Below are 19417 nucleotides of genomic sequence, written 5' to 3' on the forward strand. Positions count from 1 at the left end.
GCCGAATGAACAGATTGTTTATGGTGCTTTCGCCATTGCTGGGGAAATGTCACTCGATAATTTTTAGTGTCTCTAAAAATATATTTTTTGCGGAGATATTTACTTAAATGCAAATATTCCAAAGTAAAATGTTCATTTTTAGGAAAATATATAAAAGAAAATATTAAGGAAATGCATGTGCTTTAAAATCTGAAATTTCAAAGAAGAGCCGTTTTGCAGGGAAGTTTCCCGTTACAACGTACTAATCAAATTATTTAAAAGTTGGATATTTATCGGTAAAAAAAGAATATCTTGTAGGGTGTGTTTCTTGCCTCGTGAAATTATTTAAAAAACAAAATAAAGAGCAAAAGGAATCAGGAATGAAGTTAAACCTAGATGACTCTCACATTGAGTCATCAATAGGAATTTCATTTTACAGTCTGGTGGAGGTATTCTGGATTAATAGCGATCCCCGTTGATTTTTTTACTTTTCCTAAGCCAATTAGACGCAAACCAATTTTCTGAGATTATTAAGGGGACTAAAATTTGCATAAACACATTAGATTTTTCTTTGCAGCCCACAAGCTGCATACAGGGGCGGATCCAGGATTTTTTTAGGGGGGGGGGCGCAAAATATGTTGATCCGATAAGGGTTAGGAGCAAGTTTATTTGCAAACTTGCGTTAATTGAGTAAATTCCACTACTTTAGACTACCTTAGGGGGGCGCCAGCCCCTCTTAACCCCCCCCCCTGGATCCGCCACTGGCTGCATACTATGGAATAGAAGTAACGAAAGAGCCAATGACACTAGACTTTTCGGTTCGACACCCCTCTATTGCTATTGATTTGGCATGAATTACCTTATTTGCACAATAATACATCTGATTTGCTTCCATGTGTCAAAAAATTGGCCAAATTAATCAGACTTGTAGGTTCAGCTGTTCTAACCGACAATCCAACAGGGTTAATTCTTAAAATTATCTGCTTCAAGGTATAGGCTGAACAGTTGACTAGAGGTACGTTCCAGCTTCAACAAAAAGTTAATAATATCTAATAAACATTTAATTGTTTGTTCCAAATGAGAGCGAATTAACTGCTAGATCGATCGAAAATTAACTTTATGTCAAATTTTGTATTAAATTTGCGTGAATACGGTAAACTAGCAACTTCACTAACTTCTGCAGAGTCGTCATCAAATAGAGAAAAATGGATGCAAATGACCATATTTATGAGAATTGATGAATATTAATGCTTCGACACTCATATTTTACATATTTCACTCTTTAATCATGAAAATTGTTTATATTTTTATAATCATTAGAATACGTATTAAGAGATTATTTAATAAACCGCTCCAGGTTCACTGTTAATTTGTATTAAATTTGAAGCAAATAGCCTACGCATTAAAATAAAATTTCCACCGGGACTGTACTCTAGAATTTGTTTTGTATTAGAGGGTAATTATCATTGTCCGGCTAAAACTTAAAATAATATGGTAAAATAGGGGGAAAGTGATAAACAATTAAACAAGTTCAATAGTTGAAGAAGAGTGTTGAAAAGGATAAATTTGCTCCCTCTATCAATATCAAAATAAATATGAGCTTGAAAGTGGGCGATTCAAAGAAAGTGCTCGATTCAAAATACATTCAACTATAATTATTTATACACAAAAACAATCAGAAGCAAAATAAAAACAAACGGTGATCAAATGTTATCAATAAGGGCTTATCAGAAAGATGTCATTTGTCTTAGTAGCAAAGGTAGCAATGGTATATGTATATATAATAGTACCATGGGAAGGGCGTAGGGGCAATTCCTTCAAGATATTTGCTTGGAGGACCCTCCAACCCAGAAAATTGTTAAGAAAAAAAACGTAATTGCTCTTTTTTTTACCAGCCTCTCTCTTGAAGTCCCCTTTCAGTCTTCAGATATATATATATATATATATATATATATATATATATATATATATATATATATATATATATATATATATATATATATATATATTCGGACGGATCCCATGTAAGTATCCTTTTCAATCATATAACACGATTTCCCATGCCTCTAAAGATAGGCCGAACGATCTTTGCGGAACCCCTGCAATTCCTAAATCATCCTTCAGATATCATTTCCTGTACACCCAGGAATTAGTGTGGAAACAAACCCCCACCCCCCCCCCCTATCTGTCAACATCCTATTTTTAATCGACGGTTGATTGGAACTTTCAGTGTAATTTTTGAGAGTTTAGTGTGATGGAGTTATTAAGGAACATTTTTTGGTCGTTCTCCTTTCATGAATTCCCCATTTCAGATGAAAATAATTTTGAAATCAGGCGGCTCATTGAAAAACTGAAGATCTTGCAATTTTTTCACTTTTTCGAATTCGTCAAGCGAATTCTTAGATAAAAGTGTGGTCACAGAGGTGAATATTTGAACATAATAATACACATGCTCTGGAAAAGGGCTGTTATCTTTAAAGGTGTAACGTTTTTTGTCCAGATTAATTTTGCTACTTTCAATTTCTACTGAAGGCGCGTTGTGAATTATTGTGCATAGTTTACAATACCTATTTTACAAATGCCGTTACATTAATGGAATATTTGAGTCTAAAAGAACTTCGGGTTGTTTACGCTAACCAGGCGTAAAACTTTATTTGTGCACCTCAAATATGGCTTGCATACGTGGTGGTAAGACCGGACAAGGCTCTGCTGATGGATTGAACCAAATCGGAAAGAAAGTTGGAGGTCCAAAATCTATAATTCAGGTATAACTTGTTTAATTTTTAAATCCGAGTCCTTTATAACAAGAACTTGCCAGGCGACATTAATTATTTTTTTTCGCGTTTATTTAATCACAGGTTTGGCAAGTAGCTTTTGTAATCAGGTATGTCTCTACTCTCTCTCTCTTTCTCCCTCTCTCTCTCTCTCTCTCCTGTCTGTCTCTCTCTCTCTCGCTCTCTCTCTCTCTCTCTCTCTCTCTCTCTCTCTCTCTCTCTCTCTCTCTCTCTCTCTCTCTATCTCTGCGGAGAAATATATACATTTATATAAAGCCCTGCTGTAGCTGCAGCTTTTATGGAACCCACTCTACGGGGAACCTAGCCCCCTTTAGATTCCCCCCCCCCTATTTAAGAAGACACAGGAATGACGATTCGTATTTTACTTGCAACCTCGCTCTTAAGTTTCCTTGGGTACACATCATAAGTCCATACATAATAATTTTCGACCAGTCGAAACTTTTTTCCCATTTCATAGTTCTGATTTGTTCAAAGTATACACTGATCAGGCTGAAAGCACTTTTTAGCATAGGCTATTAGGATAATTAATCCATAAGATTTAGCCTATTTTAAGCATTATTCAACTTTGTTTTACACCATCTGTTTTGGCCTCCGTCCAAGGAGAACGCTAATTAAAAAATAATACCATAGAACTCCATTTTAAGTGTGTAAGAAGTCCTGGAATGTTAGGGTTTTGGAAACGTTAGAAATATGCATCGGTTGTTGATGTGACCCCTGTGCGTAGTTACTTATTCAGTTAAAAGGATGGGTTCTTTTCTAGCCAAATTCAGGTTGATTTTCTTAGGTCGTGCAAAAACCGTTTTGGGCTTGTGTCTGCTGAAACTGTGTTAGCGACATATATTTCTGTAACATTTTACTTTAGATTGATTGGTACAGTCACAATTCTTTGTATCGAGAAAATAAGGACAGTGCCAAGGACAGTACCAAACATGAAAGTAATTATTTGCTTTGGTTAAGTGGAAACTTAATAACCATATACATTTTACAAAACTTGGAAAAAATCAGGAAACCTATAATTGAATAGTTAATTAATTAAAACTAATTAATTAAAATTAGTTGATTGATTAAAAACAAAGTTAATTAATTAAAATAATTAATCTTGTCATTTTTTTAATTAAAAAGACCTCCAAGTGCAGTTAAGTAGTATTTGGTAGTAGTGCACGCCAAATTTAGAAGAAAAAAAGGTGGGTGAAAAATTACCACAAGATAGCTAAAAAATGTGGCACCTATGAAGGTCTATCTTTATTTTGAAGGTATAGTCGTTTTTGTAATCAATGGATTGTTAATGTTTGAAGTAAATCTTTCTTGTCAAATTGAACTTATTAGATGATTTTGTTTATTTATTTGACGGTTCACCTCGGCAACACTGACGAAATCTGGTAGTACCGTAAAAATTCCATAATTTGGAATAACCAAAAGAATCACCTTAGAAAATTGTTGTTTTGACGTATGGATAAACCTAAGATGTAGCCAAAAAGCCAAAAGTGTTTTTATTTTGATGTCCTTGGTACCTCAAAAATTGGCTTGAAATTGAAAAGGTTAATTTTAATATTGAAAACTTATGACAAGTCATTAAAGAGTGTAAGAATGATTTTTCAACAACTTGCAAATATGAAATAATTTCCTCGAGGTCCTGAATTACGTTTTAGATTTTCACTCAAACGTGATTCACCAGTTGCTTCCTAAGTGTCAAGGCACTTGTCTATGAACTATTAAGTACAATATCACTTATCTGTTCCAAAATACACGCAGGGAAAGGCAAACACGCAAATCATGTCTAATAAAAAAAACAAAAAAAATTAAATATATAGTTTCAGTCACTATAGCCCTGATGCTGTACGCTCTGTTTATCTCTCAGGGGAAAGAGAGAGAGAGAGAAAGGGAGGTATGGTAAACCTCTTTCTTAGATTTAGAAAATTCTTTAGGATTTTGAATTTCTGGGAGATTTTAAGATAGAGTCTGCCTAAGTAAGAGGCAACTGGCATGGCCTTAGATATGTTAAGGAAGGTCCTTACTCCTTACTGAGAATACTTAACTAATTCCACAACTTGGTTAGTTCTATTAGACCCTTGTTTACTACCCACAATGAAAATTATGATTAAAACTAATCAAAATATTATAATTTGTTGCACTTACTTTTCTTCTTAATGAATAATAAAGATTAATCACATGCTTATGTTTGTGAAAAACGTTCCTCATACTCTGATTTTGGTGGTTCTAGGCATTCTAGGGTGGTTCTGGGGTGGTTCTAGGTTCTATTTCGATCGCTGCAACTCTCCTCATTCTCAAAATTTCCATATTACCACATAGAAATGGTTTGCCATCAGAGCCACTATTCAATTTTTTCTACAAAATTGGGATAAGCAAATATTTTTTCCCAGGAGTAGTGGCTAAAACTCACAGGAATATCATTTTTGCCCTTTTTAGATACATCGCCTCTTTTGAGGTATATTTTTTTGAATTTTTTATCCTTACGAGATACGGCCCTTAAACCTTCCCAAATTAACGTCTATGTCTGTTGCCTGAGGATTAAGGGTTTCTATTGTGTTAGGACGGTCAAAAAACTTATCATCCTTCCAAAAACCTTCTGCATCTCATAAATACCATTGTTGCCAAAGTTTTGGGGAGCTATATTCATTGAAATTTAAAATAAGTCTATTTTAATTTTTCTTTCTCTTGCTTAAATCCTTGCTTAAATATTTTTTTCAGGAGTAGGGGCTAAAACTCAAAGTAATATCATTTTTGCCCTTTTTAGATACATCGCTTCTTTTGAGGTATATTTTTTTGAATTTTTTATCCTTATGAGACTGGGCCCATGAACCTTCCCAAATTAACGTCTATATCTGTTGTCTGAGGATTCAGGGTTTCTATTCTGTAGGGCTGTCAAAAAACTTCTCATCCTTCCAAAAAGCTTCTGCGTCTCATAAATACCATTGTTGCCAAAGTTTTGGGGAGCTATATTCATTGAAATTGGAAATAAATCTATTTGAATTTTTCTTTTTCCTGATTAAATTGTTACATTTTTGGCATTATCTATTTTTTTTATGTTTTTTTTTAACAGGATGTACCATGCAAACAAACCCTGGAACTAGAGTAAATTATATTTTAAAATCTTACTACTTTCATTTTACTTCGTGTTCGTTTCCGATTTTATTTATTCATTAAATAAAAAAACAATTTTTTTCAACTAAAAGTAAGGAGCAACATTAAGACTTAAGAAGAATAGACGTTATTACTATATGAGAGAGATTGCCCCCTCTTCTGCACCTCGCTCCTCACGTTATGTATATAGTAAAATAAATCCCAGTTATAAATTGAATTGATTGCTCCTCACGTTAAAATTTTTTAGTACTTTCGAAAAAGCTTCTAATTGTTCTAATCAAACGACCCTTGTGTTTCGGGAGTCGTTATTGAAGAATCTGGACAAAATTCAAACTTCAACGTAAAAAGCTAGATGTTGAAGCGGGGGAAAACCCCTTCGTATACGTAATGATTTCTGTTCGTTTTAAGTTTAATATTGCTCCTTACTTTCAGTTGAAAAAACTTGTTTTTTTATATTTAATTACTGGTCGTTTTTTAAATAATGTCGGGAAATCCGGCTGCACCTCCATGGAAAAATCTCTCCCACGGTGAGATCCTCTAGACAATTCAATCCCGGGGAAAATTTATCCCGGACAATTAACCTTAACATTGCCACACGCAAAATTGGGTCGACAAAGAGAAAGTAAAACAAATGAAAAGAATTTTATATAGAAATTCTATCAAATTCCCCCAGTGTAAAATTTTCCCTTGAAAGTTCACCCCCGGAAACTTCCCTCTCCGTAAAAAATTCTCCCCGTGGAAAATCTCCATAGCAGAAAATTCACCCCCCCCCCCACGTCCTCCAGCCTGAAAAATGTATGCATACTTCCCAATAAGAAATACTATACGTACACAATGGGCAAATTTTATAACTTAAAGATCCTTCCCCAGAGACTTTTGGGGGTCATGTTATCTCCAAAGGCATAGTTATTGGGCCTTTCAACTCTGCTGAACAAAATGGCTATCTCAAAGTTTTGATCAGACGAGTTTGGCGAAAAAGGGGCGTGATGGGGGGCTAGTTGCCCTCCAATCTTTTCGGTCACTTAAAAAGAGCACCAGAACTTTTAATTTCCTCTCAAATGAGCCCTCTTTCGATGTCCTAGGACCGTTGGTTCGATACGATCATCCCTGGGGAAAAAACGAACAAATGAACACGCATCCGTGATTTTTCATCTCACAAAATTCTCACAAAAATATAAAATTTCACATTTTTGCAGATAGGATCTTGAAACGTCTACATTGTGGTTCTCCGATACGCTGAATCTGATGGTGTGATATTAAGATTCTTTGACTTCTCGGGGTGTTCCCCCCTTTTTCGAAATCTGGCAAATTTTCTCAGGCTCATAGCCTAATACTAACCTTAATGGAACTTATATATTTGAAATCAGCATGATAAGTCAATTCTTTTGATATACCTATTCTATTTCTTAGAGTTTCGGAATATCAAAATTCCGGGTACTTGTATGATATACTCCCTTCCTAATATTCTTCTAATATGTTTCTCTGACGCTCAATTCTAATGAAATATACCAAAGTAAGATAAAAATATAATATTTAGAAATCTGGGCTATATATTTGCACATTAGGAGGGGGTGAGGATTATGTATAGCGGGTCTGCAACTCTGCATGGCTAATGTATTAGGCATAATTATTCTGCATATTATGTAGTAAGAATTGTCTTCTAACTTCACACGTTACAAATACTTTACCCCCCCCCCCTTCCCCCCTAATGTGCAAATATATAGCCCAAACTATACATTTTTCATCTATTCTGTCAATTTTCTTTGTCTTATCTCACGCTAAGCTGAAAGAAACTAGAGTCAATGAATGAACGTCAATGAATGAACAACTCTAGAGGTAGGGCGTTTATCATACAAGTACCAAATTCCGTTTTTAGTTTTGGTTACTATTGAGCCGCGTCGCTCCTTACTTGCAATTCGTTAAAACGAACTGCTTGATTAATGGTAATTGTTGCTCATTTTAAGCTTGAATTGTTATATGACTTTATTTACGAGTGCGTACTTTATAATATGGCTCCTCTTTTGGAAGAGTTTTTTCAAAGTAATTTCCATGTAAAAGCGGTATTAACACAGCCTAGAATATTTAATTGAATAAGGAGAATTGTTATAATTATAGTCGGCTGTTAGAGCAAAAGTGTTTAACACGCAACCCTTTCCAAAATACAATAGTCACCTTTTCCATCATCAATACCATTAAGCACAAGAGGCGTTCGAGCATGTTCATTTTTAGGTTTGTACTATGGTATAGGAATTTGATAATTTTTAATCGTGTCTGTCCATGGTTGCAGAAGAATTGTGAACATGTTTCTGGGGTCACTTTCGCTGCTACAACTGTTTTTAACAGTTTTGTTTATTTCTATTGACTTACTTAACTTAAGGCTCCAGCCGTATGATAGTAACTTCGCTCCTCTAATGGTCTGTTATATGCAATGCTGCTAAATTAGTGTTTTAATTTTTAGATAAATTTCCTATGCTTTTTAATAGGGTACAAGGAGCTATAAGGAGGTCTGGTATGGTTCAATCAGAAGAATATTATGGATATTTGCTAACTTCAAGAAATTAATCGGCTGAACGAATGAAGCTTACAGTACTCGATACAAAGCGAAATATTAAGGCCCAAGAAAGTGTTCTTATATTGTTGTTAAAAGAAGTCTCATGAACTTCAGCTTTTGTGTGATTTGGGGATGAAAGTTTTGGGATAAAGTGGATTTTGGAAAGTGCTTTCAAAGATATATTTCAGTTTCTTCCCTATTTTTAAGACTTAAGAAAATTTATGAAAATAAATCTTCACTTTAGAAAATGTTGGAATAGAATCCTACAGAACAGAACAAGTAAAGTAAAATCCAATCTAAAATTAAAATGAACTAGATTTTTTCTATATGAATATTCCTTTCAGATAATCTTTCAAGCCCCATTAGAACTTGATAAAACCTCCCAACGCCCTAGTTTTGGCTCTATGTGCATTTGTAATACTTTCGTTAGCCTAACATTAGAGCTTTCTGAGATTGCGAAAAGTCCCTATTCTCCCTCTTACCTTTATCAGTTAAAAGCAGTCACATAAAACCTTTAGTCTCTGGGCACCATGCATCCATATATGCATATATCTGTCATCTCAAAAGCCCACACTTATTGTCAGTTTGATATGTTCACCAAATACCAAATCATTATTTTTTTTTAACTTTTTCGCATGCAGACCAACGGTTTGCGTAGCGCAGGTGCCGATCTCCTGATTTTCTGCCTTTGGGCGGGGTTGTAATGCGTGGGTGGGGACAAATCATCCAAAGCTTCCTGTGTTTCTCCCCATATTTCTCCAGGCACCCATTTAGAGCTGTGTCGACTCTGGCTGAGCTTACAGAGTCACACCATTGACCCCCCCCCTTCCAAACCAAATAACCAACGACACTAGGAATACCCTGCTCTCAGGTATCTAAAATCTTGATTGCGGTCACTTAACATCAGAAATGCACTTATGTTATCAGAAAAAAAGTGTATAAATGTTACATATTTGATTCAATATTTATATATTGTCATGTTTAATTTATTTAAGATTACATAAAATTGTCCTCTTTTTGTGTCTAGAAATAAAAATGAAGAATAAGTTTTAAATATTAAATCTTGTTAGTCAAGTTACTTTTCTTTCAAATAGTGAAACTATTCATTTATTCCCTCAAATGTGCGTACAGGTAATTTATTTTTGTTTTAAAAGACTGATGTTAATTTTCTGGAACAGGCTGGCAAAAGAATCAGTACTCTCTTCTGTCAATCAATCACGAAGACAGATTTCTAAAGTTAAATTTGTTTCCGCGGGGAAAAGGCAGCTTTGTTCTTGAAACTGTCTTTCATCTTGCAGTTGGATACGCATAATGTAGGCCTGGAAAATACCGCCAATTGTTGTCTCTGGCCTTTAAATTTATACGAGAAGTATTACAGCAATTTGGCCGGTTTTCATATGCCATGTTTTCATAAAATTTAAGCTGAAGAGTTCATTCCCTTGATTGAAATGAAGTATGCTAATTAAAAAGGCGATATTTTTGGATTCTAGAGTATCCTTACATTTTTGTTAATGGTAGTAGTCTTTTATTTTAGTCTTTTAGTTTTATTTTAGTTTTTATTTTAGTAGTCTTTTAGGTAACAGGTTTTGTTTTCTTCAGAGTTTAGTAATATTTTTGTCTTATTTGAAATACACGCTAAATAGATATATGTCCTTTGAATTCTTAGAACATCCTTACATTTTTCTTTTGCTAGTCTCATTGTTAAGTTCAACTTTTCTTAGATATGGATTTACTCTTCTATGGACTAGATCCCAAGATGCCACAAATATTTTAAGTTCCTATGAATCCAGCATAAAAATAAAACCGTTCCCTTACCCACCGTAATGGCTACTCTGTAGAAGGTATTCAAGTTGAAATCCAAAGCATTATGACCCAAAATAATGTTGAAAAACGAACTTAATTCGACAAAATTACTTGAAAAAAAAGAAATATATTTCGATCTAAAATTATACATATATATATATATATATATATATATATATATATATATATATATATATATATATATATATATATATATATATATATATATATATATATATATATATATGATTTAAATAGAAAATATTAATGATTTAAAGTGATTATAAAATATTGACTTGTGTGTCTTATTAGTGAACTGCTCCCAAATGCATTAGCCTTTTTTAAGCATCCCAACAGACACACTGCCTATTGCCTAAATATTAATCAGTTGCACCTGATTTAAAATTACGAAAATGTCGGACAAGTTATCTAAGTTAGTAAAGAAAAATATCAGAAGAGCCCAACAAATAAGGTCAATATAGAAAACAAGAAAAATGGGTATGTCTGGCCAATTTGGTTTAAGAATTAATTTCAAAGATAGCATATGCACATTTTCGACAATCACTCAAGAATCTTAATTCATTTGCAGCTTCATCCTGTGTTAGGTGCCTATAAAGCTTGTTATATAAGGTATAATTCCTAAATCTTGTCCAGGAGAGTGTTTTGTTTTTGTTTATTATGTATAATGGTATTATTTAAGCATTAATGTAGATATTTGGGTGTGGATTTGATTCATATAACACAGATTTTAAAAATATTTTTTAAGATGTGCCAGCAAAGATCTCAGTCGCCGCTTACACATAAAATAGTGAAACAATAGGAAAAAAGAAAATATGATGCAGGAGTATAGGTTAGCTCTGCTACAACTTTCCCCTCCTTTTACTAACTTCTCAAAACAATTCATACTTTTACGTGACTTCTCTCTACGCATTTGCCTCGTTATAAATTGCACCCACTTACCCCCACCCATAATCTATATTAGAGATTAAAGGTCTGTATATCTTCCACCTGGCTATAAGACGTTTTTGACTTTTTTTTTTTCCTTCCAGATATATACAGATTGGGCCAACCATTATTTAGAAAAAGTAAAGTCAAAACGGAGAATCCAAGATCTCCAAACAGACATTATAGATGGTGTTGCATTAGCAGATGTTATCGAAGCAGTTAGTAAGTAAATTCAATTTCAAATGTTTATTTATCGTATTACATAGCTGTAGCCCAAATGAACATCTAGGGTTGTCGAAAGGTTGTTAAGATAGTTTTAGGTAAGAAACGGAATGTGTTTCTTTTGTTGTTGTTTTTTTTACAAATTGATCTTGTATTTCAAGGTAACACACTATAGTTAAATGAATGAACAGAAACTAGTTCTAGTTGAGTCCCGTCAGGTTGATGAAAACAGCGTTAATGCCAGCGATTATTCTATTTGTTTTTGTTTGTTTGTTGTTTGTCTCAATAAAACTTCCTTATAAAATTTCCGCTCGTTAAATGTCAACCTAAATGCCGTTCTGCAGCGAAGGTTTTATCCAATTAAGGACCCTACACCAAATATTATCAGTGGGTGAAGCCCTCAAGTTTATCCCAAATCTGAAGCTGGTATGGAAATATACATTTCAAGAATTTAAACAAGTCAAGTACATAGGTAGATGCTTGATGCTTTAAAGCCGCAAGGGCCATGGTTAAAAAAGAAACAAACAAAAAAGAAAAAACTCACACGCATTCAACATTATTTCTACTGCTCATTTTTTCCTTCCTCCCCTGCAATGATCTTTTTTTATGTCTCATCCCCGATTTAATATAGTCTTACATCTTTCATAATATTTTGACCCCTTAGTGAAACGAACCACTTATTTGACCAGCATAAATTCTTTCCTTAAATCTTGTAATTCGGACAAAAGGCCATAAAGTGAAGCAGATCCTCGCCAACTGGGGCATGATTAAGGATCACCAATCAACTCCACACTCTCTAAGTATATCTTTTTCTCTCCAAGTGCTAAAACATCACCCATTGCTGACAAATAAAACTCAATTTATTCACTATATAAACCCGCTTTATCCAAGAACTTCCCAAGAACTTTTTCCATTGCCAGTAAACTCCAAGAGACACCGAGGCTTTGACTTCACGCTGCCACTTACGAATCTCCTGGTCTTTCAACTGGTCTTTACTAGTTTTTCTAACTTTCCTATCTCTAGTCCTATCTCCATCCCTTTATTTCAAACACCCAATTTCCCAAAATTATGTCAAATTGATCTCGCTTACGAATTCCATGGACTTCTCCTTCTATCCTGCAGCACCTCCAGATACGCCATATTTACTGGCCTATTAGTTGGGAAACTAAGAACCCTTTCTCAATCATTCCAGCCAGTTTTTTTAAACTTAATGAAAACGATCCTAAATCACCCTTTACAAACTATTGTTTTCCCCACTGAAACCTAAGTGTCTCCTGAAATGTCCTAAATATATTCCTTCTATTTTTCCCCTTTTTCAAATCCTCAAATCTCCCTGCCATAGCTCACAACTGGCACTATTTTCGTTTAAAAAATTATGTTAAGTAGCTAAATATCTACTGGTTTTAAATGCCTAAACAGGCTCCTCAATAACGCCTATGAAGTCTCCTGATATTTCCAACCCACAATTTGCTTCTGTTCACTCTCTCTTCCTGAACTTGTAAACTCAAATCCTGAATAAATAAAATTTTAACATCTTTCATTTCTTTCCCTTTAAAATAAACCTGTTCTTTTCTCTTTAATTTTTACCAAGAACTAATTTAAATGATTTATCAGTATTTCTGATCAATTTTTCACTTTCCAAATAAATTTCCAAAATCTCTAACATTTTTTCTATATTCCTATTCATTTTTACAACCAATACTACATCATCTTAAAAAAAACGAACAAAACAGCTCCATTAACATTAATTTTAACCTCGGGTCATTCCTATTTCTAAGAAACTCATCAGTAGCATTAATAAAAAAGAACAAAAGGGAAACAAAAGGGAACAGAACTAATTAGCCTTTTTCGGTCGTTTTTTTGCCTTAGTCCGAAATTTTTTTCTTTAACATAGAATTTTTCTTGAACTTGGAAATTTGAACTTAATATTCAGAAATTTCGACGTAATTGAATATTGAAAGCTAGGTATTACAAAATATTGTCTTCCATTATCAAAGTCTTGCAAGATATTATGAGTATCCTTTCTTGTATAACTCCAGTCTTGCAAGCTATTAACAAATTAATGAATAGTACTATCATAATCTTGTCAAGTGTGTCCCAATATTGTTTGGTATAATCAAAATCCTTTCGGAAATTATCAAACACCTTACATTACATGTATTAAATGATATTACCAAATCTTGCTAGGAATTACACAATCTTGTCTTGCATTATCAAAGTCTTGCAAGATACCATGAGTATCCTCTCTCATATTACCTAAGTCTTGAAAGCTATTAACAAAACCATGCATGGTATTATCAAAATCTAGCCAAGTATTTTCAAATCATGTATTGTAAAATCAAAATCCTGTCTGAAATTATCAAACACCTTACGTTGCAGTATCAATGTCTTACATGATATCACCAAATCTTGCTAAATATTGCAAAATCTGGTCTTGCATTATCAAAGTCTTGCAATATATTATGAGTATCCTCTCTGGTATTACCCCAGTCTTGCAAGCTATTAACAAAATCATGCATGGTATCAACAAAATCTTGCCAGGTTTTTCCAAATCTTGTGTGATATAATCAAAATCATGGTTGAAATTATCAAATACCTTCCATTGCAGTATTAATTTCTTACATGATATTACCAAATCTTGCTAGGTATTATACAATCTTGTATTGCATAATCAAAGTCTTGCAAGATATTATGAGTATCCTCTCCAGTATTAGCTAAGTCATGCAAGTTATTAACAAAATCATGCATGATATTACCAAACTCTTGCCAAGTGTTTCCAAATCTTCTGTGATATAATCAAAATCATGTCTGAAATTATCAAAGATTGCAGTATTAATGTCTTACATGATATTACCAAATCATGCTGGGTATTACGAAATCTTGTTTTGTATTATCAAAGTGCAGCAAGATATTATGAGTATCCTCTCTAGTTCTACCTCAGTCATGCAAGTTATTAACAAAATCATGCATGATATTATCAAAATCTTGCCAAGTGTTTCCAAATCTTATGTGGTATAATCAAAATCTTGTCTGAAATTATCAAACACCTTACATTGCAGTATTAATGTCTTACATGATATTACCAAATCTTACTATGTATTACGAAATCTGGTCTTGCATTATCAAATTCTTGCAAGACATTATGAGTATCCTCTGGTATTACCTTAGTATTGCAAATTATTAACAAAATTATACATGGTATTACCAAAATCGTGCCAAGTGTTTTTAAATCTTGGGTAATATAGTCAAAATGAGTATCCTCTCCGGTATTACTTAAGTTTTGCAAGTTATTAACAAAATCATGCATGGTATTTCCAAAATCTTGCCAAGTGTTTCCAAATGTTGTGTGGTATAATCAAACTCTTGTCTGAAATTATCAAACACTTTACATTGCAGCATTAACGTCTTATGTGATAATAGCAAATCTTACTAGGTCTTGCAAATCTTGCCTTGCATTATCAAAGTCTATCAAGAAATTATGAGTATCCTCTCTGGTATTACCTAAGCCTCGCAAGCTATTAAAAAAATCATGCATGGTACTATCAAAATCTTGCCAAGTGCTTCCAAATATTGTGTGATATAATCAAATCTTGTCTGAAATTATCAAATACCTTACATTGCAGTATTAATGTATTACATGACATTACCAAATCTTGCTAGGTATTAAAAAATATTGTCTTGCATTATCAAAGTCTTGCAAGATATTATGATTGCCCTCTGTGGTATTACCTAAGTCTTGCAAGCTATTAACAAAATCATGCATGGTATTATCAAAATCTTGCCAAGTGTTTCAAATCTTGTGTGGTATAATCAAAATCCTGTCTGAAATTATTAAACACCTTACAATGCAGTATTAATGTCTTACATGATAATACCTAATCTTGCAAGACATTACAAAATCTAATCTTGCTTTATCAAAGTCGTGCTTTATCAATTGCTTTATCAATGGTATTATCAAAATCTTGTCAAGTGTTTCCAAACCTTGTGCGGTATAATAAAATCTTGTCTGAAATTATCAAACACCTTAAATTGCAGTATTAATTTCTTATGTGATATTACCATATCTTGCTAGGTATTACAAAATCTTGTCTTGTATTATCATAGCCTTGCAAGAAAATATGAGTATCCTCTCTGGTATTACCTAAGTCTAGTAAGTTATTAACAAAATCATGCATTGTAAAAATCATTTCCATGTATTGTTTCCAATCAGAGGCAAAATTGTAGCGTTGCCTATAGTAAAGGCCATACGGTTCCAATGTTTTATTATTTATTTATTATTAGTATCTTTTTTTCCCCAGAGGCACTTCATATGGAAGGGGTCGTCGTAAAAACTTCAAAGGGGACTCATTCGATTGAAAATCAAGAGTTCTAGTGCCCTTTTTAATAGTTAAAAATGACTGTAGGGCAACTAGCCCCCCCACGCCCATCATTTCCCCAAACACATCCAATCAAAATTTTGAGATAGCCATTTTGTTCAACGTAGTTGATTTCCAGATAGAAAATACGTTTTTGAGGAGGACACTCCCCCACAACCCTCAGGAGAAGGGTTTTAAGCTATGCCCTTGGGGCACATAAGGTTTTTATAGAAGATGTTTTTGTAGAAACTTCAAAACAGACTCATTCGATTGGAAATTCAAAGGGCTAGTACCCTTTTTAATAGACGAAAGTGATTGGAGGGCAACTAGCCCCCCCTCCACACCCATCATTTCCCCAAACACCTCCAATCAAAACTTTGAGATAGCCATTTTGCTCAGCGTAGTTGATTTCCAGATAGAAATTATGTTTTTGAGGATGACACTCCCCCACAACCCTCAGGGCAAGGGTTGTAAGTTATGCCATCAGGGCATATAAGGTTTTTATAGAAGGCGTTTTCGTAGAAACTTCAAAACAGGATCATTCGATTGGAAATTGAAAGGGCTAGTGCCCTCTTTACTAGTAAAAAGTAATTGGAGGGCAACTAGTCCCCCCCCCCTCCACACCCCTCATTACCCCAAACACATCCAATCAAAATTTTGAGATAGCCATTTTGATCAGTGTAGTTGATTTTCACATAGAAAATATTGTTTTTGAGGAGGAGACTCCCCCACAACCCTCACGACCAGAGTATTAAGATATACCCTGAGGGCAAATAAGGTTTTTATAGAAGGCGTTGTCGTAGAAACTTCAAAAAGAGCTCACTCGATAGGAACTTCAAAGGGCTAGTGACCTTTTTAATAGTCAAAAATGATTGGAGGGGAACTAGCCCCCCCACGCCCATCATTCCCCCAAACACAGTCAATCAAAAATTTGAGATAGCCATTTTGTTCAGCGTAGTTGATTTCCAGATAGAAAATATGTTTTTGGGGAGGAAACTCCCCCAGAACCCTCAGGGCAAGGTTTTTAAGTTATGCCCTGGGGTATATAAGGTTTTTATAAAAGGCGTTGTCGTAGAAACTTCAAAAAAGGCTCATTCGATTAGAAATTCAAAGGGCTAGTGCCCTTTTAATAGTCGAAAGTGATTGGAGGGAAACTAGCCCTTCCCCCCATTTTTTAAGCGTCAAAAGATATTGGAGTGTAACTAGCTTTCCCCCCCCCAAACCCTTTTTTCCCAAATGCATCCAATAAAATTTTAAGATAGCTATTTTGTTAAAAATAGTTAAAATATTCTGCAACAAGAAGTTAGGTATCGGTACAACTCAGCAGGATCCAGAGGTATGCATTGTAAACTATTCCCATGGGGCATAATCGTTTCTTATTGAAGGGATGCTCATATTAAACTTAGAGAGGGCTAATTAGATTAGAAATTGAAAGTTATAGCTCACTTCTTAAGTCAAAAGAGATTGGAGGGCACCTAGGCCCCCCCCTTCTACGCCATTGTTACCTCAAACTCATCCGATAAGAGATATGAGATAGTTTTTTTTTTTAAATATTTCAGTGACCATATAACGAACACTCCGGGGCCAAAACAGCCCCCCAGGACCCGGGAGCAGGCGTTTTAAGTTATGCCCATGGGTAATATATGGTTCTTATTGAAGGGATGCTCGTAAAAAATTCAGAGATGGCTCATTTTATTGGAAATTGAAAGTTCTAGTTAAGTTTTTTCGAGTCGAAAGAGATTGGAGGGTGACTCGCTCCCCCAAGCCCACTTTTCCCCAAATGAATCCAATAAAATTTTAGTATAGGCATTAAGTTAAAAATTTCTCAAAAGTCAGATAACAAAAACTCAGGTGTCGTCACAACCCCCCAGGGCCCGTGGGCAGGCGTTTTAATTTATGCGCTGGGGCATATATTGTTCGTATGAAAAAGATGCTCGTAAAAACTTCAGTGAGGGCTCATTTGATTGGATATTGAAAGTTCGAGCTCACTTTTTAATAGTCAAAAGAGATCCGAGGACAGCTATCCTTCAACCCATCTGATGAAAATTTTGAGATAGACATCTTGTTAAAAATAGTTCAAAGGTCGGATAAGACAAAATCCGGTGTCAATAGAACCCTCCAGGGCACATGGGAAGGCGTTCTAGGTTATACCCTAAGGGCATGTATGGTTCTTAGGAAAGGGATGCTCGTATAAACATCATTGAGGGCTCATTTGATTGGAAATTGAAAGTTCTAGTTCACTTTTTAAGATTCAATAGAGATAAACTAGCCCCCCACGCTCTTTTTCCCCAAACCTGTCCCCTATAAATTTTGAGATAGCCAGTGTTTAGAAAATCTTTCAAAAATTAGATAACAAAAACACCCCCCAGAGCCCGGGGGATAGGCATTGTAAGTGTTGTCCTGGGGTGTTTATTGTTTTTATGAAAGAGATGCTCGTATAAACTTTAGAGGGGGCTTAATTTATTGGAAATTGAAAGTTCTACTTCATTTTCTAAGAATTAAAAGAGATCCGAGGGCACCTAGCCCCCCCCCCCCCACCCACACCCTTTTTTCGCTAAGCCTATCCGATAAAATTTTAAAAATAGTCATTTCATTAAAAACAGTTCAAAGGTCAGATAAGAAAAATTCCTGTGTCGACGGAACCTGCCAGGGCCCAGAGGCAGGCGTTATGAGTAATGCTCTAGGGGCATATATAGTTCTTATGGATGGGATGCTCGTATAAACTTTGGATAGGGCTCATTTGATTGAAAATTGAAAGTTCTTGTACACTTTTTGAGAGTCAAAAGAGATCGGAGGGAAACTAGCCCACCCCTCCTCCACGCCCTAAATGTAGCAGATAAAAATTTTCAGATAGACATTTCTTTTAAAAATAGTTCAAAGTTCTGATAACAAAAAACTCTGGTGTCGACACAGCCCCCCCGAGCTGGGGGGTAGGCATTGTAAGTTATGCCCTGGGGGCATATATGGTTGTTATGGAAGGGGTGCTCGTATAAAATTTCTATAGGGCTCATTTGATTGGAAATTGAAAGTTGTGATTCACATTTTAAGAGTCAAAAGTGATTGGAGGGCAGCTAGCCTCCCCCCAGACTCCATTTATTTTCTTCCCAGAGGCACTTCATATAGAAGGGGTCGTCTTATAAACTTCAAAGGGAAATCGATTGATTTGATTGGAAATCGAGAGTACTAGCGCCCTTTTTAAGAGTCAGAAGTGATCAGAGGGCAACTGGCCCTTCAAGCCCTTTTTCCCCAAATACATCTGATAAAAAATTTGAGGTACCAATTTTGTTAAAAATAGTTGAAAGATAATATAATAAAAAAACCTTTACGTATGGTCATTTCGTTAAAAATAGTTCAGAGATCAGATAAGAAAAGCTCCTGTGTCAACCCCCCCCCCTTCAGGGCCAGGGGAAGGCGTTGTAAGTATTGCTCTGGGGGCATATATGGTTCTTATGGAAGGTATGCTCTTATAAACTTCAGAGACGGTTCATCTGAATGGAAATTAAAAGTTGTAGTTCATTTTCTCAGAGGGAAAAAGATCAGAGGGCAACTAGCCCCTCCCGCCCTCCACGCCTTTGGGTTTATCGGATGGAAAAACCCATCCGATAAAAATTTCAGCTGACCAATTTGTTAAAAATAGTTCAACCATTAGATATTAAAACTCCAGG

At 34.8% G+C, this 19417-nt stretch overlaps 1 protein-coding gene across 1 annotated transcript in view; it reads left to right on the forward strand.

Annotated features, from left to right (window-relative positions):
- The first annotated feature begins 2291 nt into the window (after positions 1 to 2291).
- sick (sickie) overlaps positions 2292 to 19417 on the forward strand; it is a 374025-nt gene continuing 356899 nt past the window's right edge. The window contains exons 1-2 of the mRNA XM_089107071.1: positions 2292 to 2744; positions 11280 to 11397. Of these exons, the coding sequence (XP_088963197.1) occupies positions 2649 to 2744; positions 11280 to 11397 (214 nt within the window). The 5' untranslated portion in view covers positions 2292 to 2648. The remainder of the gene's footprint in view (positions 2745 to 11279; positions 11398 to 19417) is intronic.

The sequence above is a fragment of the Artemia sp. Qi Xiang Cuo genome, chromosome 21 (genome assembly GCF_049724085.1).
Source record: "Artemia sp. Qi Xiang Cuo chromosome 21, ASM4972408v1, whole genome shotgun sequence".
Classification (NCBI taxonomy): domain Eukaryota; kingdom Metazoa; phylum Arthropoda; class Branchiopoda; order Anostraca; family Artemiidae; genus Artemia; species Artemia sp. Qi Xiang Cuo.